The 25020-nt window shown below is 59.6% G+C and overlaps 6 protein-coding genes across 6 annotated transcripts; 5 read left to right on the top strand and 1 right to left on the bottom strand.

Annotated features, from left to right (window-relative positions):
• Positions 1–402: 402 nt before the first annotated feature.
• BXZ73DRAFT_97767 (N-terminal nucleophile aminohydrolase) lies at positions 403–1602 on the top strand (the record flags this gene model as incomplete). The annotated part of the gene is made up of 7 exons (XM_048027483.1): positions 403–475; positions 531–557; positions 615–629; positions 680–851; positions 908–1066; positions 1137–1387; positions 1466–1602. The coding sequence occupies 7 exons, from the start codon at positions 403–405 to the stop codon at positions 1600–1602; spliced, it is 834 nt and encodes a 277-aa protein (XP_047881611.1).
• Positions 1603–2177: 575 nt separating this feature from the next.
• Positions 2178–2950, top strand: BXZ73DRAFT_97766 (Ctr copper transporter; the record flags this gene model as incomplete). The annotated part of the gene is made up of 3 exons (XM_048027482.1): positions 2178–2548; positions 2670–2769; positions 2828–2950. The coding sequence occupies 3 exons, from the start codon at positions 2178–2180 to the stop codon at positions 2948–2950; spliced, it is 594 nt and encodes a 197-aa protein (XP_047881610.1).
• A 241-nt stretch (positions 2951–3191) lies between these two features.
• On the bottom strand, positions 3192–3808 carry BXZ73DRAFT_97765 (uncharacterized protein; the record flags this gene model as incomplete). The annotated part of the gene is made up of 5 exons (XM_048027481.1): positions 3192–3238; positions 3294–3299; positions 3359–3435; positions 3494–3635; positions 3697–3808. 5 exons carry the CDS (start codon positions 3806–3808, stop codon positions 3192–3194), a joined length of 384 nt encoding a protein of 127 aa, XP_047881609.1.
• A 458-nt stretch (positions 3809–4266) lies between these two features.
• On the top strand, positions 4267–7796 carry BXZ73DRAFT_41327 (chloride channel; the record flags this gene model as incomplete). Its single annotated transcript, XM_048018750.1, has 14 exons — positions 4267–5181; positions 5238–5405; positions 5463–5505; positions 5558–5647; positions 5705–5921; positions 5976–6069; positions 6125–6175; positions 6226–6327; positions 6378–6636; positions 6688–6848; positions 6902–7114; positions 7173–7359; positions 7422–7673; positions 7729–7796. The coding sequence occupies 14 exons, from the start codon at positions 4267–4269 to the stop codon at positions 7794–7796; spliced, it is 2820 nt and encodes a 939-aa protein (XP_047881608.1).
• A 1601-nt stretch (positions 7797–9397) lies between these two features.
• BXZ73DRAFT_87957 (glycoside hydrolase family 16 protein) lies at positions 9398–11478 on the top strand (the record flags this gene model as incomplete). Its single annotated transcript, XM_048024782.1, has 9 exons — positions 9398–9538; positions 9703–10155; positions 10217–10444; positions 10504–10563; positions 10633–10756; positions 10830–10906; positions 10974–11084; positions 11146–11315; positions 11382–11478. The coding sequence occupies 9 exons, from the start codon at positions 9398–9400 to the stop codon at positions 11476–11478; spliced, it is 1461 nt and encodes a 486-aa protein (XP_047881607.1).
• Positions 11479–20935: 9457 nt separating this feature from the next.
• On the top strand, positions 20936–24052 carry BXZ73DRAFT_74623 (RNA recognition motif 2-domain-containing protein; the record flags this gene model as incomplete). The annotated part of the gene is made up of 12 exons (XM_048022061.1): positions 20936–20989; positions 21046–21116; positions 21181–21760; positions 21811–22047; positions 22102–22257; positions 22315–22473; positions 22528–22555; positions 22619–22761; positions 22815–23487; positions 23541–23625; positions 23680–23730; positions 23788–24052. 12 exons carry the CDS (start codon positions 20936–20938, stop codon positions 24050–24052), a joined length of 2502 nt encoding a protein of 833 aa, XP_047881606.1.
• Between the last annotated feature and the right edge of the window lie 968 nt (positions 24053–25020).

Here is a 25020-nt window from a genome sequence, read left to right as displayed (position 1 = left end):
GCCTTCTGCGCGTCGCAGGGCCATCACTATGGTCGGGGTCTGCGGTTCTGTTCACATGCTTCCAGATAGTCGGAGGAGTTTTCGGAGCGATGTGTGCTTTGACAGCATGAGGACATATATCAGCACCTTGGCGTCGCCACACAGAAAGGTTGTCGGTAATTTCCTTTGCAATGGATCAACCCCGAAGGCTTGAAGGACTGAAAGACTGACTATCCGATCCTGCTCAACCCATGGGTATGCTCGAATCTATACCTGGAATACGACATTTCCCTATCTGTAAGCCCACTTCGGCAAACGCCGAACGCGACCGACGCGTACGCCTCGCGAGTGGGACGCGTCAACTCCCAGCTTGAGATCGCTGCCGCCACCTCATCTTCATCCATTACCTCTTGATCCTCCATCATGGTATGCCGTCGCCTATGTTCCACAATATTCATTCTGCTGACTGTTATTCTGCAGGCCAGACGCTACGACAGTGCGTACATGGCTCCGATTCGTCGAATGGCACTGACGTTATGCATGCGCGTTAGGTCGCACTACCATCTTCTCGCCTGAGGGTAAGTGCATCGCGCCCTTCTTTACCATGCTGTTCTGACATGCACTCGATGCTTTAGGCCGTCTCTACCAAAGTGAGATCGTCGTCCACCTCGTCTCGCACCGTGCTTACCCGAAATCGCAGTCGAATACGCCATGGAGGCCATCTCGCATGCTGGAACGGTTCTGGGTGTGCTCTCCAAGGATGGCGTCGTGCTTGCCGCGGAGAAGAAGGTGACAGGGAAGCTCCTCGACATGTCTGGGGCGAAGGACGGCGGGTACGGCGGCAGTGGCGAGAAGATCTTCCTTCTGAACTCGTGCGTACTCGTTTTCAATCATTGCGCTTCCCCGTCTTCATGCGCGCGGGGTGCAGAAACGTCGTGGCCGGGGTCGCGGGTATCACTGCTGACGCCAACTCCCTCGTCAACTACGCGCGGCAAGCGGCACAAAGACACCTGTTCATGTACAACGAAGACATCCCCGTCGAGTCGCTCGCGCAGCGGCTATGCGATCTCAAACAGGGCTACACGCAGTACGGAGGTGCGTCCTTGTGTGCCAGTTCTCCATCGCTTCCGTGTCTCATGTTCGCCTCGCGTCGGCAGGTCTCCGGCCATTCGGTGTCTCGCTCCTGTACGCGGGGTACGACCACATTACGAGTTCCAGCTGTACCACTCGGACCCGTCTGGGAATTACTCTGGCTGGAAGGCGACGTGCATCGGGGCGAACAACGGGACGGCGACGTCGCTGCTCAAGCAGGATTACAAGGAGGACATCTCGGTCGAGGACGCGATCGAGCTCGTGCTCAAGGTGATGAGCAAGACGATGGACAGCACGACGCTGGGGAGCGAGAAGCGTGCGTGTCTCTACCCCTCTTCTCCCCCGCGCTTTGTGCGTCTGCTCGCCGATTGCTGACATGGGGCCCCCGACGCAGTCGAGTTCGCGACACTGACGCTCGACGCGAACAAGAAGCCCAAGGCGAAGATCTACAAGCCCTCGGAGATCGACGCGCTCCTCCAGAAACACGGGCTCGGGAAGAAGGACGACGACGCAGAGATGACGGGCGCATGACCGACGCGAGGTGTAAGATTCACTTTGTAGGATGTACTATTGGCAATCGACGTCTCCCTTGCTTTCGCATCGCTGAACGTACCGCGGCCGTAGTCTTGTCATCTCTAGACATAACGGCGAGCACAGTCAACTCAGGCCCTCGCGTGAAGATCAATAGAATCAACAAGAAGGTCACGTTGAATTCGGTCAAATATGCGCTCGTCGTAGATGTAAGATTGCACCTTCGAAGTGAGGAAAGTTGGACTGGGAATTCCGTGTATGCATGCATAGCACAGAACACGCCGCTAAGGCATTTCATGGGCTGCGTCTTTAATTATGTTCAGCGTTGCCATTAATCTATCATACTACCGCCCGCAGACTGCGCAAGGAAGCTTTGCTGCGTGCGACTCTGGGGCTGGACTGATATATACCAATGCGCTCCATGTACCTGGGCGTCTGTTCAGTCTCGCTCAGACTCGTTCGCCTCGACCGTCTCACCACATCAGCCTCGATACCACCATCATTCTCCGTTCTTTCCGACCTCTTCCTTACCTCCACCACTTTCTCCCCCTCACCTCACCCATCCTAAACTCACGATGAACCACGGCGACCACGGCGGACACGGCGGCCACGACATGCCGATGCCGATGCCGGGCGAGCCCACGCCGCCGACGTGCTCGATGAACATGCTCTGGAACACGCAGATCGAGGACACCTGCATCGTCTTCCGGCAGTGGCACGTCTCCTCGACGGGCGCGTTCGTGCTCTCGTGCGCGGCGGTCGTCGCGCTCGGGGTGCTGTACGAGTACATGCGCGTCGCGGTGCGGGCGCTGGACGTGCGTGTCGCGGCGACGCTCAGCGCGCAGGGCAAGGGCAAGGCGGCGGTGAGTGCGATCCGTGCGGGGGAGGAGGACTCGGAAGAGGCGGGGTTGTTGACCGGTTCTGTGGTCGTCAAGGCGCGCGACGGGTGAGTGTCCCTTGGGCTGCTGCTGCTGCTCGCTGTCGCTGTTGCTGTGTGGCATGTCGTGCGGGTGTCGGGTGTGTGTTGGTGTCGGGACGGAATGCGCTGACCTGGTGTCGTTGTGTAGGGTGCTGCTGCCTTTGTCTGCGAGGGTCACCCGCGCGTCGCTGTACGGCGCGCAGGTCTTCCTCTCGTTCTTCCTCATGCTGGTCTTCATGACCTACAACGTACGTCCCCCATTCCTCGGGCCCTTCCGCTGGAGAGGCACTGACCAGGAGGCCGCAGGCGTACCTCATCGCGGCGACGGTGCTCGGGGCGGCCCTCGGCCACTTCATCTTCTCGCCCCGCATGGACATCGACGCCGTCCTCTCCGGCGGCGCGGACGCCAAGGGCATGGCCTGCCACTGACAGGCTCGCCTCGTGGACAGACTTGTGTGTACGATACCTGCGGTCTGGAATGCTGTCGTGCTGGATTGGGTAGATTTTATGCGATCCTTCTGTTGTCCTTCTTGCCAAATGGCCCCACAAGCACATTCCGCCGCGTCATGAGATACAGGACAAGCAAGAGCTAATAACAGTACAACTATGCGAAGACTTTTGGAGAGACAGAGACGCGCACAACATCTGAGCCTGGGCAGTTGTTCGACGCTCACCGACGAATGCCTCTTGCGGCAGGGACGCCACGACCGCGACGAGCTAGAAAAGCAGTGAGCATAAATGGAGGGGCCTGGTACATGTCGGAGTAACATACCATTCGCTGCGAAGGAATTTGAGTATCAGCCGAGGAGAGCAGTGGAACAGACGGGGCGCACGTACCGCGCATGATTGTAGCCCTTCCACGAGCCGTACCAATACCCCTTCCCTTCATCGCGTTCGGTCCCACGCGCTTGAACCTATCGACGAGTGCGCTCAGCAAGGATGCGGATGCAGGGCAAGGCAGTGAGGACTCACATGGGCGCGTTCTGCAGCATGTCCGGGACAATGAAAAATCTGACCATACTTCCCCTGATGTACACCTGATCAAGCTGGGAAATACGGCCATCGCGCTGGGTCACAGTGATCTCCTTGAGAGAGATGTTGAGGTTATCCTCGGCTAGAGAGGGCAAGGAGGGAAAGGTCAGCACGCACGCACAAGTACGCGAGGCGGAGCGCACCTTCTGCAAGCTTGCCGCGGTAGAGCTGGCCGGTCTTGAGCTCGACGGTGATGATGTGTCCGAGAGACTCATGGAGAAGCTTGACGGGAACGCCGAGTCCTGAGGTGGTCATTTTGCGTGGAGGGGGTCGTGAACGGCTTGGAAGTGGCTGATGCCCTCGATCTCGTCGGACGCGGACGCGCGTTGGGCGGGCGTCTAGTTGCACGTGCCCAGAAGAGCGCGGCAGGATCGGATGCGGTCGGCTTGGCCAGGCTCACGAGACAAGCCGTCTTTGGAGGGCGCGCCCCGCCATCCTCTCCTTGTCTGCTGCACCTCCGACGCTCGACGACTAAGGACGAAGTTGTCGACCGCTCGTTCAGGTCGCTCGACACTCCTCTAGGTCGTCGGCCTACCCACAACCTCCGTTGGACGCTGTGAGTTGCGTACCTTTTCGGTAAGTGGCGGCACCTTTTGCACGCGTTCTGGTACAGTCCTTCTGACCTCGTACTGCTTCTCTTGCCAGGTGTAGGCTTTCCGTCGCTTCTTGAGGACGCGCAACAATACCCCCTGCCCGACATAGCTCCAACACAGATGCCGCTGTCAAAGAGCCCCAGTAACGCGGCGCTCAGAGGCGACGACGGTCCATCGGGTCCTTTGAGTGGGCCCTCAACAGCCGAATGGAGGCGGCAGCGGTTGCTCCAGATTGGGACCTCGTCTTCTCAGTCTCAAGGCGCCGTCGATGGTGAGCAGACCTCTGAGACCTCCGCCCTCCGCCCCGAGCTTGGTCCCCGCCCCGCCTCCTACGGTACCCTCCCTACCGCCCACGGCGCCAATGGCAACGGCAAGCAGAAGGCATCTTTCCGCGCCCGCCATGCGTTCTCCAACCTGTCCGACATACTCGTCCCCAAAGGTCGCTGGACGAACCCACCGACGCCGAGCATGAACTCCCCGCACTCGCTCCGCAACAGCAGCTACTTCACCTCTCAGCGGCCGATCTCCGCGTACGACAAGCCCGTCGTCGAGGGCGAGGGCGAGGTTGAAGCGGCGGGGATGAAGACGAACGGCGTCCGGGTCTGGTACTCGTCCTTCACCTCCGTCGACTGGCTGCACGACGCCATCAAGGACACCGCCCGCCAAGCCGCTCTCCTCAGGCGCAAGAGCAAGCGCGGCCGCGTCCACCGACAGCTCGACCGCTCCATCGGATGGATCACGGTGACGGTCATCGGCTTCCTGACCGCCATCGTCGCGTTCTTCATCGTCCGCGCGGAGCAGTGGCTGTTCGACGTCAAGGAGGGCTACTGCACGACGAGCATCTGGCGTGCGAAGCGGTTCTGCTGTCCGACCCAGGCAGATGAGTCCGTCTTCGTCCCGTCTTTCGTCACGGTCGCTGTGGAGGAGGACTGCCCGGCGTGGCGCACTTGGGATCAACACTTCCAGCCGCTGGCGGACAGCTCGAGCTGGTTGGAGGCAGAGGCGATTGACTACGTCATGTACATTGCTATCGCGGTACGCACACGACCTCACGGCATATGGAACTCTATTAAACTCAAATGTTGTGCTAGATTTTGCTTGCCGTCATCTCGTCACTGCTGACGATCTATCTCACTGCCTCGACCTCGTTTGTCACAAGGAAGGACTCGGGTGTGCTCTCGCCAACGTTCGCATCAGGCGATGATGCGAAGAGCATGGCCAATCCTCCAAGCGGGACGCCGCGCAAAGTGCTTTACTACGTACGTACCGCAGCATCAAAGCTTGTCATGCGTATTCATTAGGGATCGCTTGCATAGGCTGCAGGCAGTGGGATTCCGGAGATCAAAACCATCCTGTCAGGTCAGTTCGTTCGAGATACGATACGAACAGTTGAATCTCATGACATTTGCAGGCTTCGTGATTCACGGATATCTTGGTGGCCGAACCCTGTTCACCAAGTCGGTTGGCCTGGCACTCTCCGTCGCCTCGGGTTTGTCTCTAGGTGAGCAGGTTCAACCTTGATGAGGTTTTCAATGCTCATCCCTCTGCCGTGCAACAGGTAAGGAGGGCCCCTTCGTCCACATCGCATCCTGCATCGGCAACATCGTCAGTCGTATCTTCAGCAAGTATGAGACCAATGAAGGCAAGCGTCGCGGAGTTCTCAGTGCCGCGTGCGCCGCTGGTGTCGCTGTTGCTTTCGGTGCCCCCGTTGGCGGTGTACTCTTCAGTCTGGAGGAGGTGTCGTACTTCTTCCCGGCGAAGGTCATGTGGAGAAGGTGAGTGTATGCGTGTCTATGAGGTTGTACGCGTACCCACAGCCAATCTCCCAGTTTCTTCTGCGCTATGGTCGCCGCCGTGACCCTTCGTTTCCTGGATCCCTTCGGAAGCGGCAAGCTTGTACTATTCCAAGTGACCTATGACAAGGTTGGTTCCTGACCCTCTTGAGCAATTCCGTGAAATAACATATCTCTCACCACAGGATTGGCACGCATATGAGCTGTTCCCTTTCTTGCTCCTCGGCGTCTTTGGTGTAGGTGTTTCACAAGCCTGTCACTCGGTCATTTGCTGATAGCGGTTCAGGGTGTCTACGGAGCATACTTCTCGAAGTTGAATTACCGTTGGAGTCGTCATGTTCGTAACGGCACCTGGATGAAGACTTATCCTGTTATGGAGGTTGTCCTCGTACGTCTTCTGCTTATCATCCCTCTGCAACCTTACTAAATACTGCATAGATAACCGGTATTACCGCCATTCTCAGCTTCTTGAACCCTTACACCAAGATGGGCGGAACTGAGTTGGTCTACAACTTGTTCGCAGAATGTCGCGAAGGCAGCAGCAACAGCCACTCCGGATTATGCGTCTTGAACCCTCCTACACAAGCAGTGCCCATCATCAGTGCTCTTTTGATCGCAATGTTCGTCAAGGGCGTCCTCACGATTGTAACATTCGGCATCAAGGTTCCCGCGGGTATCTTCATCCCTACTCTGGGAGGTCAGTCAAGATCCCTTCGTTTTCGTTGAACTATCTAATCTTCGCGTGTAGTCGGTGCCTGTGCTGGACGTGTTGTAGGAATTCTCATTCAATGGGCTCAGTTTTCTTATCCGAACAGCCCTGCGTTCAAGCCGTGCGGTGGCGATCTGAACTGCATAATTCCTGGTCTTTATGCCATGGTTGGCGCCGCTGCCACACTCGCGGGAGCTACTGTAGGTCAATCCTCACAGCACCGTATGGTTATGATGCTAATCAAATTGATCAGCGCACCACTGTCTCCCTGGCTGTCATCATGTTTGAGCTTACGGATACCCTGACCTACGCAGTTCCGGTCATGCTCTCTGTCCTTGTCGCAAAGACCGTTGCGGACGCCATTGAACCGAAGGGCATATATGACCTCGTGATCGAACTCTCTCAGTTACCTTACCTCGATGCAAAGCACGAATACATCTGGGGCGCGCATACCCTGACCGAAGTGGTGCGTTTCTTCAGCCTCCGATCGGTACCCATTTCTGACATCTTCTCGACGCGGACAGGCCGATCGAGACGTTGAAGTCATCCGCGTGGACAGGACGAACACGGTGAAGACGCTCTGCGATCGGCTTCAAAGCCTCGTCGATGCCGGCCACTCGGACAGTGGCTTCCCAATTTTGCGACCCGATGAAGAGGACAACATGCGGATGGTTGGCTACATAGGCGCCAACGAGCTTGAGCACGCTCTCAGTACGTCTTCCCTATCTCACCCCTCACGAGGACCCCACTTATTGTTATGGTACGCTCAATAGGCATAGTGGCTGACGACGCGGACGAGGTGATTTCCTTCCACCCAACGGACCCCCACGGGCACGGTCACCTCACCGCATCCGTGTCCTCGCTCGCAGAGACGGGCTCGTACATCTTCGACCCTTACGACTTCAGCCCGTACATGGACCAGGCGCCGCTCACCGTGCAGGACAACTCGCCGCTCGAGCTCGTGCAGCAATTCTTCACCAAGCTCGGTGCGCGGTACGTCGTCGTCACCGACACGGACGGGCATTGTAAGTGCTTTCTTGCTCGCGAGAAAGATGTTCATGCGCTGACACCGGTATCCAGACCAGGGCGTCATCGACAAGAAGACGTGGCTCGGATTCCTCGACGAGCTCGAACACCAACACGACTGATCATCTCGCATGTCGATCTTAACACGGACTCGCATCTCGCATCTACCTATCGATTTACCCACGTTATAACATTTTTCGCATCTTTATCCGCTCTGGCCCTTCTCGTTTACGATAGCTTACGACCACTACTTCTGGAACCCGCTCGCGGCCGTACTTGCCTGCTCAGGCACGGATGTGATACCCGTTCTTGGTCACACGTATATGCAGTTCATACCCACAAGCTGGTGTATTTGGTGGACACAGGATGGAAGGACGCCAGAGTATACAGACAGTTACGGACACTGTAAACCCTATATCGGCCGTGCCCGCTTGCCGGTCAGATTGGAAGGCGGACGCACTAGCGTGGATCTTCCATTGCGGGGCATTCGTGTGGATCTTGGAGGCTGAGCGGGTGATTGATTTCGAGTCGTTTATCGTCCTCCCGAGTCGGCTCGTTAAGCGGGCTCTCACGTACGGCCGTGTATGACGAAACACCACGCCCAAGCCGGCAGGCGGATGCTGGGTCAAATCGATAGACCCCGACTGTTATGGTTTCCGGTGCGAGTTGAGCTTCCCGCTCGAGATTTACGGTGACGAAGACTCGGACGAGGGAGAGGTGGTGATGTCGGCGTCTATGGAGCGCCCGTCTAATTTAGGGCAGCGTCGAGTTCATGCGGTCGCTCGTCGCGCCTTGTCGTCGCTCCAGGTGAGGAATAAGCGATCTTGCATGCGGCGAGTTTGATCCCAACATTCCAGCCTCAACTCTCCCAGGGCACGTCGGTTTGTCCTCCCCCTCCGTGCACATCGAGCCACCAGCAAGGACGTGTCTCCGAAGCCACTGTGCCTGGCTGTCTTCTACACGGCGTGTGTACCGTAAGGAGGACAGCATGTCAACAGCCCCGGACGGACGGCAGCGCGCAGATTCGCGCGGCTCCGATCGGTTGTTACGAGCAAGATCCCGCGCTATTCTGCATTCGTGGCTCCCTCAGCTGCGGCCATCGGAGGCCTGCGTCCTATATATCCGTCGCGCCAGTCGCGCCTCGCGCAGTTTCCTTCGCCCCACCGAACGCTCGCGGAAACCAACAAGGACGGACGACGTTGCCCACCCGCCTTGCTGGAATTCCTCGCGCGCACACGCCTTTCATACTACTTTCTGTCACCCGCCGCCGTCCCTGGTTGCCTCCGCATCGCCCCTGCCACGGGTCTTTTTGGGCTGCCTCCGGCCGCGCCTTCTGCAGCCCCCTTCCGCTCCTTCAACAAGTTCCTCCTCAGTCCCTGCTGACCGTGCAGGACCCCCTCCTGCTCGATTGCGCTGCGCTTCCGTTCACGATGAGCGGATACGCGCCCCTGGGCAGTCCCCAGGCGTCCCAGGCTCCCTGGGTGGCCCCGGCAGGCCGTTTTCGGTCCAGCCTCACAAACAGCATGTCGTCCATGGTATGCTCGCGTACAATGCCATCCGACAGGCGCCCTGACTGATACAACTTTGCCGACAGGGAGGCAGCGATGCCGCTCGTTCAGTTTCCGAGAAAGTAGAAGCCTGTTCTTATCCTAAAACGACCCCTGTTGTGACTCACTCTTGCCTTCACCTGCAGTTCACCGTTCCTTTCGACGCTTCCACCGCCATGTTCAACGGCCCCGAGGCCGACGACAAGCTCCACAACCCAGACCCGCGGCGGGATTACAAGACCGACAAAGGCGGGATCATCATCACCGCCCGCGGTTGCACGAACCTCGGCTGCATCTTCATCCTTGCCACCGGGATCGTCGGCCTGTTGTAAGCCGAGCCGCGCACGGCGAGAGACGTCGATGCTCACGGACGACCTTCTCCCCACCACAGCGCGGGGTTCCCGCTCGCGTCATACTTCCTCGCTGCGAAGCCCTCGAATCAGGGCGGCTTTAACTACGGCGGGATCAACGCCACGGGCAGGTCCCGCTCATGCCCGGCAATTGGGCGCTCGTCGACACGGACACACCACTCGAGGTGCAGACGAAGACAGACTACGTGAGCGGGCAGACGTGGGAGCTCGTGTTCAGCGACGAGTTCAACACGGACGGGCGCACGTTCTACCCGGGCGACGACCCGTACTGGGAGGCGGTCGACCTCCACTACTGGCAGACCGGGAACCTGGAGTGGTACGACCCCTCGGCGATCATGACGAAGGACGGCGCGCTCGAGATCACGCTCTCCGCGCAGGAGAACCACGACCTGAACTACACCGGCGGGCTCATGTCCTCGTGGAACAAGTTCTGCTTCACCGGCGGGCTCGTCGAGGCCTCCGTCACGCTCCCCGGCGCGAACAACGTCAAGGGGCTCTGGCCCGCGATCTGGGCGATGGGCAACCTCGGGCGCGCCGGGTACGGCGCCTCGCTCGACGGCATGGTGCGTGCGCGGGGCACTCTCCGCTCTCCTCGCGGTCTCGAGCTGACCGACGGCCTGACAGTGGCCGTACTCGTACGACTCGTGCGACGTCGGCACGGTCGCGAACCAGACGAACGGCGGCCTCCCGCTCGCCGCGGCGCAGAACGGCGACAGCGGCGCGCTCTCGTTCCTCCCCGGCCAGCGCCTCTCGCGCTGCACCTGCCCCGGCGAGTCGCACCCCGGCCCGGTGCACTCGAACGGCGAGTACGTCGGGCGGTCGTCGCCCGAGATCGACATGTTCGAGGCCCAGGTGCGTCTTCCCGCCCCGGTGTCGATCGGACGGGACGTGCCTGACATGTGTTCGTGCAGATTGGGGGGACGCCCGTGGGTACGTCGGCGGGCGGAGTGTCGCAGTCCGGGCAGTGGGCGGTGAGTGTTCTGGGCCGCGCGCACGAAGGGACGGGGACGGGCGGTCGAGCTGACGGGGCGCGCGCGCAGCCGTTCAACGCGGGGTACAACGCGACCCAGACCGGCTTCATCGTCGCGGACGACACCAAGAGCACGATCAACTCCTACCAGGGCGGCGTGTACCAGCAGGCGACCTCCGTGGTCACCGCGACCGGTGCGTCTCCCCTCCGCGTCCTCGGATCCGACCGGCGCTCGCGCGTGTGCTCACGTCGCGCCCGCGCCCGCAGACCAGACCGCGTACGAGTTGAACGGCGCGGCGTTCTCGACGTACGGCTTCCAGTACAAGCCTGGGGTCGACGGCGCCGTGAGTCCTCCTCCCCCTTCGTGAGGCTGCCGACGGCTCCGTGACGTGACTGAGGGCCTCGCGGCAGTACATCGCCTGGATCGCCGACGGCTCGCTCGCGTGGACGATGGAGGCCGCCGCCGTCGGGCCCGACGCGGCCACGGAGATCAGCCAGCGCGTCGTCCCGCAAGAGCCCATGGTGAGTCTCCTTACTTTTCTTTGTTTCGCGGCCAGGACCGTCGCTGACGCCGTCGCCCCAGTACCTGATCATGAACCTCGGGATCTCCCCGTCCTTCGGCGCCGTCGACTTCGCCGACCTCGTCTTCCCCACCAAGATGCGGGTGGACTGGATACGCGTGTACCAGGACCCGAGCGCGAAGAACGTCGGCTGCGACCCGGACGACTTCCCCACCGCCGCGTACATCGCCCAGTCAGTTCCGCCCCTCCTTCCCCTTTGATCCCGATCTTGGGCAGCGCGCTGACGACACTGTGATAGGTACCAAGAGGCGTACACGAACCCGCTGCTGACGACGTGGGTGGACGACTTCCAGCAGGTAATCCCGAAGAACAGTTTCCTTGGGCAGTGCTCATAGTGAGGAGTGCGCGGGCGGCGCGCGGGCGCTATCGTTATTTTCCCTGGGGGTGTCCGATCGTCTGTTTTCACCCGGACCTTGTACGCGTAATATGTCTTTTAGTGGATAATACACTCACTCGCTTGTGCGTCGCGGAAGACCTCGCGGGGCCGACCGAGAAAGATATCGTGCATACATAAGGACACATATGCGCACATGTCACCCGCGCGAAGGCGGGCTTCCGTCGCCGTAGAACGATGTCCATTATTGTCTACCGCCTTCGCCTTTGATCTTGGGGATCGCTCGGAATCTGGTTGGGGTGTCTAACCATGCGTAGGTGACTTACGCCTCGGTCTTTGTAGCATCACAACCAGCGTCCGGCTATACTCGCAGTTGTGACCCCAGAAGTTGGAAGAACATCGCAGGGAGACTCGCACGCTGCGCATCTGCATCAGACCGCAGCACCGTGGTCTCGGCCGTTGCCGGAAGCACCCAGCCGGCGCTGGACGTCGTTGCTGCGATCGATCCCCCCCGGTCGTCGACCACGATCGCGACCCGCTCGGCGATGCCTCCTCCGCCCTCCGTCCTGTCTCAGTCCGAGTCTCCCCTCGCCGCCCCACGTGCGGTCCCACTCCGCACCGCAGCCGCCGCGACGCAGCTCCCGTTCGACATCATCCACGCCCTGCTCGACTTCGCCTCCATCCCGGACCTCGTCCACCTCTGCAGCACCTGCCGCACCCTGCACGCCCACCTCGCCGTCGACTCCGTCTGGAAGCGCGCGTGCGCCGCGTACGGCGTCCGCGACCTCTCGCGCTTCGGCGCCCGCTCGCCCGCAGACGTCTACGCCCACCTCCTGCACCCGTACGGCCCTCTGCTCGGCCTCTGGGCGAACGACCACCCGTTCCGCGGGAACATGCTCGAGTTCCGCCTCGTCCCGGCGACGAGCACGAGCAGGCCGGCATCGTCGGCGAGGTCTGGCGCTTCCCGGCCCCCACCCGCCCCGGGCCCGGGTTCGGCGCGCCGCCGCCCCCGCTCGACCTCCTCGGCTCGCTGCGCTACGTCCGCGCCCTCAAGATCTCCTTCGATCCCCTCCGCGCCGACGGCGACCCACCCGCCGGCGTGACGAGTCCCCGCGCCCGCGTCTTCTGCACGCCCGGGGCCGCGTCCACACACACCTCGCCTCCCTTCTCCGCCTCCACGGCCGCAAGCTCCGGCACCAGCTCCGGATCCACCGCCGCCAGCCCGTCAACCTCCCCGAGTTCCCGCCCTACACCGCCGCCTGGCTCGACCTCGACCCCACCTCCTCCCACCTCGTTCCTGCCACCGCCGGCGCCGGCGGCCGACGCGCGCCATGCATCCTGGTGACGAACGAGCCCGCGCCTGACCAGCGGAAACTGGCCGACATCTTTCCCGCCGCGCGTCTGCCCGCCGTGTGCGCGTACCCAGCCCCAGACTTCCCCGCCGTCGCCCTCCCTTCGATCGTTATCCGCTGCGATTCCGCCGACCGGTGCGCGTGCGCCGCTCTCCACACCCCGTCGATCCCGTACCCCGCCCTGGACCCGCCCCCGCCACGCTACTATGCGCTCAGGTCCACCGCCCGCAAGCTTGTCGACCCTTCCTTGCTCGATCCAGCCAACCCTGCGTGGTCGCCAGACGCGCTCGAAGGCATATGGATTGGAGACTATGGACCGCACGGATTCGAAGTACTCTATCTCTGGCGACAGACAGAGTCCGCGACCCGCCGCGTCGTCGCCACCAAGATCACAGGCGACGCCCACGTCCCCCGCGGCGAGGCCAGCTGGTATCTCGAGAACCCCGAGAGACAGGACCCGCTCAGGAAATCCGAACTGAGGGGCATGTGGGCCGCCGCTCGAGGCGGAGATGAAGTTCCCGTTGTCGTCCTAGACGGACATGGGACCATGTCCCAGCCGGGATACACGTAAGTCAGCGCGATTGGTTCGTGATACCCTCGAGAACTGACACTACGCACAGGGAGCCGCGACTCGAACCGGTTATCGCCGCGATAGTGAGCGCCGACGAGATACAGCTCTGGTGGCAGGTCCTGCATGGCTTCTGCCGTATGTACCGACGGTACAAAGGCCGCGTGTTGCCAGAGTCGCTGCGACCCCTAGACACATCAGTATCCGTCGTCGAGAGCGTGGTATGAAAAACACCGACCTTTCTTCGGGCAGAGCGCCGCAGCTTCGTCGCATCCCATGGAACTTGCCATCGCGTCCTACTTGAACCCCATCTAGCACCGTATCAGTCAACGCCCCCTAGCACGGTCCAAGCGCACGAAAGACGACGAAAGCCCCTCATACCCAGCTCACAGCCGCTCCCATCTTCGTCCGCACGTGCAGCCTCCCACGCACGCCCATCCAGAGTCCCCCACCTCGGCGGCACGGACCACCGCACGTCAATCTCGCAACATCAACTCCCGGGCGGCGCCGCGGAGCCCCGCAGCCTGCACGATCTCGCTCGACTCGACGGGCGACCGTCTTTCGGACGGCCGGACACAAACACAGCTCTCGGTGCGTCGTCTCTCGAAGGGCGCGCTCCTGCCCCCGTGGCCGGCCGGAGGCGTCCGGGGGACGCGTGGAACGGGCTTGGTGTGCGCGCTCGAGCGGGCGCGCGGTGCCTCTGAGGAGGATTTGCGCGGCTGTCCGGGGCTCGCCGCATGGACGCTCCCCGGCGCTGGGCGATAGGGCTCATGGAGGAAAGGAGGACAGAGGAACTCACGACGACGCGGGTCATACTTGCGTGCACGGGGTGGTGTGCGGGGGTCGTTGTGGGATTGGGGATGGTGTATGCAGGGAGAGGGGATGTCGTCGATGGGGAGTGGGGCTCGGGCTTTATGGTGCTGGCCATGGGCCCGATTACTCGCTGCGCCTGCGTCACAGATCTCCAGATATAGATCGGCCAAGTGGTAGCATAGAAAAACTCCGGAAATCGTAAGCGAACAACGGATAGATTGACAGACGGCGAATGGATCGAGCAGCAGACGAACGGGGCTCGCGGCCTCGAAGTTCTGGATGTTGTGACAGACGATAAATGGGCCTGGAAGCGATCTTCAGGCGAACCGTGAAGCACAGTGAATGTCCTCTCTGCGATTTATTCAGGAACAGTACAGCATAGATCAAGCGTCACCAAGGCGCTGATCTACGGTCGCGTCAGACAAGCATCCAGGTCATGTTATAAGATCACGTACGTTGATAATTGGCCTCTAAGACGATCTACTCGAGTATCCGCGGTACATACGATGCTACTTCGAAGAACGTCCACCATGGTGCATCTATCTCTTTGTCAGCATCTGCGATAGTAGCCCGTGCTCCGAAGGCGACCTCGAGCCCCTCATACCCTGCCTACGGAATCCCCCGCGCAATTTAGAGACCAACTCAAGGGAGAGAGAATTTGTGGGAATAGCACGGTTCGTACAGCTGAGACGCCATGCAACGCGTGTCGACAACACGTTGCAAGCACAGCAGGCACTTCGTACTACCCAAGACCCACAAAGGCTAGATCCCCCCGGACTCCATGCGCAAGGATGTACGACTCCGCCCTAGTCACAGAAGTGTCCAGGCGTAGGGCGATAGGGCGTGTTACAGAGCACCGAACAAATGAATGCAGCGTACCTTGGTCGGACAGCGATCTTCATCGGAACACTCGCCGTGTTTGTTCCAAAGGGGGACTCCCCAACGGGACAGAACGCAACTAGATCAACATAAGTCCATCAGTCCATTTACTCGACAGGCCGAGTGACAGTAGATGGGTGGAAAGTGGAAGCGACGGACGAAAGTAAACACCCCTCATACTCGAGAGCAGGAGCTCTCCGCAGAGCAAACTCAATGGTACGACATATCGCCATCGTACTGTCTACGACCGGGTATAAATCCCCATCCCCAGAGGTACCAGTTACGGGGCCGATCGGGTCTTGGGTCCGGACGCAAGGCCCGAGAGATACCCGCAGCTGACGCAGTACCTCTTGAGATGTGGACTCGTCGTAGACGGATCGCTTTATCTTGCGCCGCACCCGTGAGTTTGTTCCGTCTAGCCTAGCTAGGGGCCGAAGATTTCCGCTCCTGCCCGAAATTCGCGTGACACGTTTCGGAATCGAGCGATAGGGCCAAGGACAATATGAGAAGCGGAGTAAAAATGTGACGTACCCGTTTCTTGCTGAGCATGTAACGCCCTTGACATCCTTGACACCCCTGGAAGACAGACACCGTCAGCTACAAGAACGTCACAAAGCACGACGAATGGGATCCCCGATCGTGAAATGAACGCATGAGGTAGATGGCCTCATACTCGGGACTGCACACGCGCACCCTCTGAAGTTGGCGAAACAACGTCGTACGACCCATCCAGCAATCGCTACGTCGGTCAGCCGATCTCTCCAGCTCGTAGCCCATACGAATATGCACAGGCGCGACACTACGCGGCGATGAGCCAAAGCACCACACTGTCCGTGGGCATCGCTGGTCAGAGTGGTCGCCGGAGGACGGACGTAGCGACATAATCCGGACTTATGGCGAAGTCGACGAAATGGTGCGCACGGCAGCATTGCAAAGGGTAGCCACCTCCCAATACATCCGAGGGGCATGACAAGCCGCACTCGAAACCCAAGCGATAGCCGACGTGCAGAAGGCAGAGGAAGACCAACGCACTGGATAAGTATAAGTTTGCGCCTCTCCGACGACCTTCATCTTCAAGCAAGTTGCATGTTGTGCATCTGAAACATCGACGCACTGTAGTCAGTCAAAAAGCACCGGGCGTGACGTCCCAAGTCAATATGCCCCTCATACTCGATAAGCGGAGTCCCTCTAAGCACCCGACGGCCGGCGCAAGTGTCGCACAGGGTTTCATTAGGCCACCGACCGCGCCCTCCTCGCGCGCCGGAGTGCCGGCTGGCCGACGCGAGACGAAGACACGATAGTGACCGAACGCGCACCCATGCTTTCACTTGCGGAAGCCAGATACGTATAATAAGAAGTCACGACTCCGTCCCCAACAGAAACGTCTGGGACTCGGGCGATAGGGCAGATAGAGAGAAAGACGCACAGAGTTGGTACTGCTCGCATCGTGACGCAATGTCGAGGTAAAAACCTGCGTAGAGATGATGTCAGCTTGCGCACGGAATGCAGGAATGGGTCTGGGGGCGACATGAACACGTCACACAAAAAAGTAACCAAGGTCGCCCCTCGTACTCGAGAACAGAAACCTCAAGGAGATTGCAATGCACCCAACATTCGCCCAGAGCTGGATCTTTAAGTGCCGTCGTCGCAACACATGGTTGACATAACGCGAAGGTGATTGGCGAAGCAGTCCATGGTAGCCTTCCGTCAAAAGCACCAGGTTGGGACAGGAGCTAGAGCCCAGTTAGGTCCGTCAGGGCCGCGCTCGATGAGTACAAGCCTCTGACCGGGATACGCCAGCAGCGCATCACGATCAAGCGATAGGGCGACGGAGGAAGAGACACCAAACAAAAACTGTCGTACTTTAACACGCACCTCATTGTGTACACCCAGATCTCCTCTGGAGATCGCCTCATCATCGCTAGCAGTGTTGTAGACCACAGGCGCCACCCAATCGAACTTGTCCCAAGCTTCAACTTGCGCAAATGGTACGATGAAGGGCCGAATGTTCAAGCTTTCAGGGTTCAAGAACCAAGAGGGCGAGTTCGATCTCGAAAGAGTCGTAGGCGGCGGGTGTAGGACATCGATCGTGGCATATCGATGGATGTAGGCAACGCTCTGAGGACACGGATCGACGACAGGGGTCCGGTTTGTGGGGCTGTGAGTTAAAGCAGGTAACATTAGAACGTGCAAAGTGGCCAGTAGATGTCGAAGCAAAGAGACAAAAACATGGCGGGAGTCTGGAACGCCCGCGCAACGCGATCCCGGGGAACGACTCGTGCCAAGCATACACCGCAGGATACCCCTGTGGACAACATCCGATCTTCTGCCACGAAACTCGAAGGCATGTGAACGAAAACAGGGGGGAAATGGCCTCATACTCGAACTGGCGGCCGCATCGTCCGAGGTGGGCTCGACCACATCGCGTAACAGGTCCTCCTCGCACAACTGCCGCAAGATTTGACCTCGCAGAAACCCTTCATTCGAGCCGACCGGCCGATGGCTCCCCGACGGTAATCCCGCACCTCCTCTCCCAAGTAGAAATACCTGGGCAGAAGCGCGAGAACCACAAACATCCGGTACAACCCAAGACCTTTTCATCCTGGAGGGTCAAACCACACAGCAAGATGTTTCAACGACCTGAAGCCACGACGCGACGATGTGGGCGACAGAACAGCAGAGGGAGCCACCCATCTGCCCCCGAAGGATAGCACGAAGCCACCTCCAGAGATCGAGCGACAGCCGGGGGGTGAAATGGGTTCGATGAACGGCGAACTCACCCTTTTGACTACGGGAATGAATTATCAAGCCCAAAGACATCGAGCTTGTGCGTCCATTGGGGCTGGAAAGGCGGGAGCAAAGTGGGTTTGCGATGGTAGCTTGGAGGAGGTCGTTGCGAGGAGGTGAAGAGATCGGATGTTGGCGACCTTTGGCGACACGCGGCGAACGGCACGAACGGCCTGCTACGGTAAGCGCGGAAAGCGCCCGTCGCTTGGAGGAACCTTCTTGCTGTTTCTGGAAAGTTTGACATTCAAATCAATCCTTGGCCACCGACACCGCGGATAACGTAAACCCGAGCTGAATGGCTTCGAGTGCAAGCGCGTTCACTAGAAGGGGTTCCAGTGTTGTGTACGTCAATCGGACTGGCGCCATTGCAATCAGTAGGGTACGGTGGGTCGGCATATTGCAGGTGCAACGAGATTAGGAACCAGGAGGCTCTGACGAGATCATCAGACACCTGTGCGGCTTTGAGAAACAGAAGGTACTGTCACTATCGGTGCAGTGTCGCGTGGTTCCTGCGAAGCTGGTGCAGCGCAGCACTGGACAGAAGAATGACTCGCACGTTGATAGGGGACATCCCAATCATGAGACGCAGACTCGGCATGCTGAGGCCCTGTCTTGCTTCACGCAACCGTGCCACACGGACCCATACCCGGTTGCATGGAGGCGAGTGGTTGGCCGAAACGTACACGAGGAACCGTAGCACCAGCGAGCTCCACGCCCATCGGTAACACAGGCCTGCACGGGTGAATCCCGCCGGCTACGCAACTGTGCCGCTGCGCCGATACCCTAACCACACGACGCCACTGCAAGATGGGCGGGTGGAGGAACAGTCACCCAATCTCCGGAGTCCGTACCTGCGGGCCAGTTCGGAGCGACCTGAAACATCAAAACCAATCGTTGTGACTTCCCTGCCACTGGATGATATCAAACCATTTACGAGTTTGATGGTCTTTGTGGCGCCGCAGCGTAGGTTGGAATAGAGGAGCGCCCTGCCACAGCTCGTGAGCGTAGATGGAATACCAACCGCGGACAGACACGCCGGTATGCCGTTCTAATTGAATAGACGCCGAGAGATGGTTTCAGCCCACACATATCCGCGGCGTGCGCATATACCTACTGACAGAGCGTGGCGGTCGGCGTCGTCCTTCTCACATTCGCTGGGCCGGGTGGCAGCTATCTGCGACTAGACTGGGCTTCCGGAGAGACACCTCAGACTTTGTGGGAAAACGGGGGAAGATCGTCGGGAAACAGCCGACCAGTACTTCGAGTGAGAAAAGCAGCTGCCTTATCTGCCACCGCGCTCGGGATCATCACCCAATGGCCGCTCGGGAGCCATTGTGGCGCGCATTCTGCGGACGGTAAGAGACATGAACCCGATACGGAAGACTGACGTGACGTGGGTAAGGAGACAAGCAAACCGGATGCGGATGGCATGACGTGCATGGGACGTACCTGCTCTCCCCGGTAATGATTCGAAGACTCTGCCCGTATGGGTCGCAAGCTTGGGTCACTGAGGGCCGTCCTGGCCGACCGGGCTTGTGCGATGGGCGACAACAATACATTAATGGCGATGGCGACCTGTCGGATGGCAGTTCTGGGGTTGGGCTGCGAGATCTCGCAGCTATCATCGTGGGTGCTGAGAGATGCGGCGTTTTTAAGAAGGCGGGGACTCATCTGTGTCGTTGATTAATTGGAGCATCCATTCGACGATCTGCGCTTCGAGGCATCGATACCACCCCCGCCACCGACGAGCAGCCGGCCAGTTTTTTCTCTGTCACAGACAACGGAACCCATCTTGTTTCCGAAAAGACCGATCGGCCCTTGGAAGACCGTCGATGACGTCTTTGTGGGCCTTCCGTCCGAATACACAGCTCGCATAAAGGCCATATTGCACCGGTGGCGTAGAAGTTCTGGATACCTTCACAAGGCTGGCCGGGAGATGCCGCCCATAGAAGCTGCGGGGTGCAACGCAGTAAAGCGGGAGATGGTCGAACAACGACGCCGGAAGGATAGCCACATGGTTGAAATGCGTGGGCGTTTACTTGGTTCGGCGTGGTTTCCATCACGACTGCTCGCCCCTCGGCTGCCTTTCACGACATACAGAGCGCGAGAGATTCGTGGAGGATGTGCAGAGGCGCGTGGTGCTGTAGGTGCTACGTGGGGCCCAGCGGGGAGGGACTGGCAGTCAACGCCGATGTACTGTGGCGTGAGAACGTGGGAGCGAGTTCTCGTATACGGCACGGAGAATGCCTGCGTGCGATAAATTCCTCTTGCCATCTGGACCTGACGCCGACTGTCGAAATCGAGTGGCTCAGGATGAATGTACAGCTGGCCTCTCTCTGGCCCGGCGCTGGATTCTCCACGGCCTGGGTTCCCTCTGCGACGCCTTCCACGTGGCCGGTCTCCTATCTCAGTTCCGAGCACTGCTGCGACTGGCCAACCGGCCAAGCCTGCGCCCGAGCCCGCTGAGGTGTCCGGGCGGCGGGCGGACGTACGGCGGATGTGGCCGCACCGAAGACGCGCGAGATCGTCCGCCACGATCGGTGTGCAGGCGGGGCGGGCGCGGGGTCGCGAGTGGCAGCGTCGGGCGTGCAACAGGCATTCTCAGGGCAGCTGAGCCCACGTCCGATCTGGGACGCATACATGGCAGGGGCGGGCCTGCGTGGCGCGGCGTCGGCTGCCTCGACACGCACGGCTCGTGTCGGGATCCGCGGGGAATGCAACACACCGCCGGGCCCCCAAGTCCGCCCGCCCGTGCCCTCTTCGCGCCTGCTCGGTCGTCTCCAGTCGCCGCCTTCTTCCATCCTTCTTCTGCTGTCTTTGGCCACTCCACGCCGTCGCCCGCCCTCCCCGCCCGCTCATTTATACCCCCGACGCTCATTCCTCTTCTCCTCCCGTCTTGTTCGCCGTCGCCCGCCTCTTGCCCTCCGCGCTCTTGCTTGCCTGCTCAGACGCGCCCACAGTGCTTGTTCGGCTCCTCGTGCCATCTTCGCACGCGCCTCTCAGAACCTTGTCCCCGCCCCGCCTTGTCTAATACCCGCCCCCAGTCCCCCCTCACCGCCATGCCCATGGACATCCACGCCATACCCTTCCCCACCACCCATCACGTCGAAGATGTTTGTACCGCTTTCCTGTCATCTTCGCACGTCCGCTAACCGCCCGCTCCCCACAGTCCCAGCTCGCCGACAAAAGGCCCTCCGTCCCGCCCCGCCTCCATTCCACCCCTTCCCTTCCTAACCTCTGGTACGCGTCCACTCTCAATGCGCGCATACATGCACTCCTCGCGCCCGTCTGACGTCTAATCTAGGCTTCCCCATCACTACGGCTCTCTCGTGCCTCCCGTCCTCTCGCCCGGCACCACTAGACGTCCTCATCTCAGGCCGCTCGATCTCGCGTCATCTCCGTCGACGTCGCCCACCACTACAGAGAGCTCTGACTCTAGCCGTAGGCCGCCGGCGCTGCTCACGCCCCCTCTAACGCCCTCCTCATTCACCTCCCACATTCAAGACACGCCGTCGACTCTTTGCGACCCGCTCACGCCCCCGCGCTGGGCCCCTGCCGAACACGGCCTCAAGAAGTCTCCATCCACCCTAGCATATCCCTCTGGCCTTGCAACTGTCATGAGCGCAGCCAAGCTCGAGAACGCTCACCAGATGGGTTATCTCACGCCCACTAGCGCCCGTTCACACTCGCATTCCTCGTCCGACGAAGACGCCGTGGCTGCTGGCGACGGGCAGGCCTACGACATCACCTCTCTGGCTTCTGGCCTCGCTGGCGTGGATATAACTCCGCGGGACGAGCGCCCACTTCAGGCCGATGGCTATGATGCTATGTCAGAGTTGGATTTTGGAGAGACGTCCAGCGAGCATCCCACGAGGCTACTTCTGGTGAGTTCCTATTGTGCCTTGCGTATGAATGGAGCTGATCAATGCCACAGGTGCGCAACGTCCCTGCATCCGCTCCCACGAGCGCTTTGCTGGAAGTATTTCATGGCTTTGGGGACGTCAAGGGTATCCAAGTCCGCTTTCAGCAGTCTCACGGAGTTGCGATCCTCGCCTTCTATGACACCAGGCATGCGGGGCGCGCCATGCGGCAAATATCCGGGAAACGAATCTCAACCTTGTCTGACGTCTGTCTGACGCTAGCTTTCATGGACCCTGCCCAGGTCCAAAAGGTACGATACTCAGCACCCCAAAGTCATTGCATGCTCACCGTCTCGCGAACCTAGTTCTTTGGAAAGTCGGACTTCGTGAGCGAGTTGGACGGCGCCTTCCGCATAACGGTAGAAGGTCGTTCGGTTGTCCCGCACGATGTGCGAACGCTGTTCGCATCCTTTGGAGAGCTTGCGTCCTTCAGTGGGGTCGGGGCGCATCCTCACGACCAGGTCAGGATCTCTATCGCTTTGCGTATTAGATACCCGTCTCATGCCTTGTCATGTTAGACTTTCCACGTCGAGTATCACGATTGCAGGGATGCAGCCAACGCTCGCAAAGCGCTGAACAATCGCATGATTTTCGGTGCTCGCTTGGCATTTGCCCCGAATACTCTTCACGGCGGTCTCCCATCATCCCCTCAGCAGATGGGTTACCCATCCTCATTGGTACGTCCAGTTTGCGTATGGAGTTGAATATTGTCGTGATGTATCTCATTTTAGGACGTCAACGACCAAACCGGTGCGACCGGTACGAAATTTATGAAGCGCCGCCGCCGTCACGAAATACTGACCCCCGTAACTCTTGTTCTAGATCGCACACGACCTCGAAGCGTCAGTGCAAGCGACGGCTCGGGCGGTAATGATATAGCGAGGAGAACGCATGGCATCGACGACGGCTGTCAAGATCATGGCCGCCGCTCATCGAACCATCTTTTCTTCGACGCCGTCGGAAAGGTACTTTACTTTGTTTTGAATATCATATCGTCGCTAAATCGTCATCGATGCAGGCGTTCGAAGTCTCTCACGTTGTACCTCCGCGACCACGCAGCATCAGCGCCAGTGCCGACGACCTCGCGGGACTACCCAAAATGCAGGCGCCCCCGGGATACTTCAACGGGCCTCCCATCCCGTACGGATACCCCGATAGCCCTTACGTGTACGGATCACCTGGTCCGGTCCCATTCCACCCCCATCCGTTCCAGTATCCTGTCTACGGCCATGACTCTACTGGGTATCGGTCTCGTGACGGCGAAACTGCCAGCAACGCTTACTGGACGTACACGGCTCCTCACCTATCCCAAGTCGACTACTTGATCCCTCCTGGTCCCCGTGGTCCAGCGTATACGTCTCCCTGTGCTCCACCTACCCGACCTTCCCCGAGCGTCGACACTATCTTCGCTAGCCCTTCGTCCTCTCCCCCTCGTCCCGTCTATGGTGGCCGCCAACCGTCGACCCCTCAAGGAAACAGGACAGCCGATCTCTCTCAAGCTGGTGGGCGCTCGCCCGGAGCGAAGAATGTCTTGGACATTGGGGCAATAGAGAACGGAACGGACACACGCACAACGGTCATGATCAAGAACATCCCGAACAAGATGACCGACAAGGATCTGAAGGCCTTCATTGACAAGGTCTGCCCTCGTCGCATCGATTTCATGTACCTTCGTATGGACTTCCAAAACGGTCGGTCATATATGTCGTGCTTCCCTGAATCACGCTAACTTGGATGGATATAGGGTGCAACGTAGGCTACGCTTTTGTCAACTTCATCACGGTCCAAGACCTTCTCCACTTCGCCAAAACCCAGATTGGTGTCAAATGGTACTCGTTCACGTCTCATGTATTGATGCATTCAGACTTACGGCCGCTTCGAAGGAACATGTACTCGAGCGAGAAAACCTTGCACATGTGCTACGCTACATACCAGTACGTCTTTGCTGTCTCCCCTAATGCGTTGTCTTGACCATTCGCATTCCTGTGTAGAGGGAAGGAGTCTCTGGTGGAGAAGTTCAAGAACTCTTGTATCATGGACGAGAAGGAAGCGTGGCGCCCGAAGATTTACTACTCCGACGGTTCTAATCAGGGTCTGCACGAACCGTTCCCTGCCCCCACCCACCTTCGACGAAAGGAACGCAGTCAGCACAACCGCGGAGCGCTCTTCGTTCCTGGAACTCATCATCATCCCTCTGGCGGTGGGGGTCTGTACCATCATCGTCCCCATCCACCTCGCATGACCAGCCGCCCTTAAACACCCCCAATCGCCAGTGATTTCGGATACGCATAAAACCTAGATTCGCCGATCCCGAACGCTTTCAGGACTATGACCGATCTCGCAGGTGCCCGTTGAAGTATTTATGAATGTACTACTATTTCTGCTGATTCCTTCGTCGCTCTTCGTTGCATCGTTCGCATTCGCTTTGTCGTTGCCTCGTACACGAGTACCTCAGTGCTTCCATCGAATTCTCTCTCCCCCTATTTGCGATCCTCGCCGTCCATACCCGTCATCTCGCCGAATGTGCATCACCTCCTACGATATACCGTTTTATTTACCGACCCTCGCCTGTCTTTCTGCATACCGAGTTTCGTAATCCGGTCCCTGTGCGCATTACTTCTCCTCGATGCTTTCCTGCCCAGCACGTAATGATCAAATGATACCAGCGACGCGCTCCATCGTTCGAACCAAGGGTCCGCAACAGTCGACCGCATGCAGCGCGGACTAGAGAACTGACGGTGCTCAGATAGTGCTGCCACATTCAAGCGAGGTGCGTTGGGGGCGCAAGCGAGTCAGGGTCATCAGATGTAGGTCCCAGTGTAGCACGTTGTGCGCCAGACGCGTTGGGATGTCGGTCACAGAGCCCGTGTGTGAGACTGGGGACCCTTGCATGCGCGCGGTGTGTTCGCCACGCTCCGGGCTCCGCGCCGCTAGGCTGTGCGCGCCGCGACAAACTCAGCGACGTTCCGACGAAGCCCGGGAGCTGGGCAGAAGCGCGGCACGTTGTGATGGGATCCCTGAGCGACGGGGACGCGAGAGACCCGGGCGGAAGGGGGATGGGACTCGGCCGGTGCGTACGGGTGTGGGCGCGCGGCCGGCGGGGGCTTCCGAGAAGGGGATAGAAGCCGTTGAGAAGCCCGCGCGGGGTGTTCAGGTGCGCTGCGTTGTGTGGGTTCGTTTGACGGCTGCGTGGGAGGCGCCGTGCCACCAGCCGTGGTTGGGGC

Source organism: Epithele typhae, assembly GCF_022376455.1.
Source record: "Epithele typhae strain CBS 203.58 chromosome Unknown BXZ73scaffold_5, whole genome shotgun sequence".
Taxonomy (NCBI): domain Eukaryota; kingdom Fungi; phylum Basidiomycota; class Agaricomycetes; order Polyporales; family Epitheliaceae; genus Epithele; species Epithele typhae.
The sequence above is the reverse complement of the archived record's forward strand: the minus strand, read 5'-3'. Positions and strand labels throughout refer to the sequence as shown.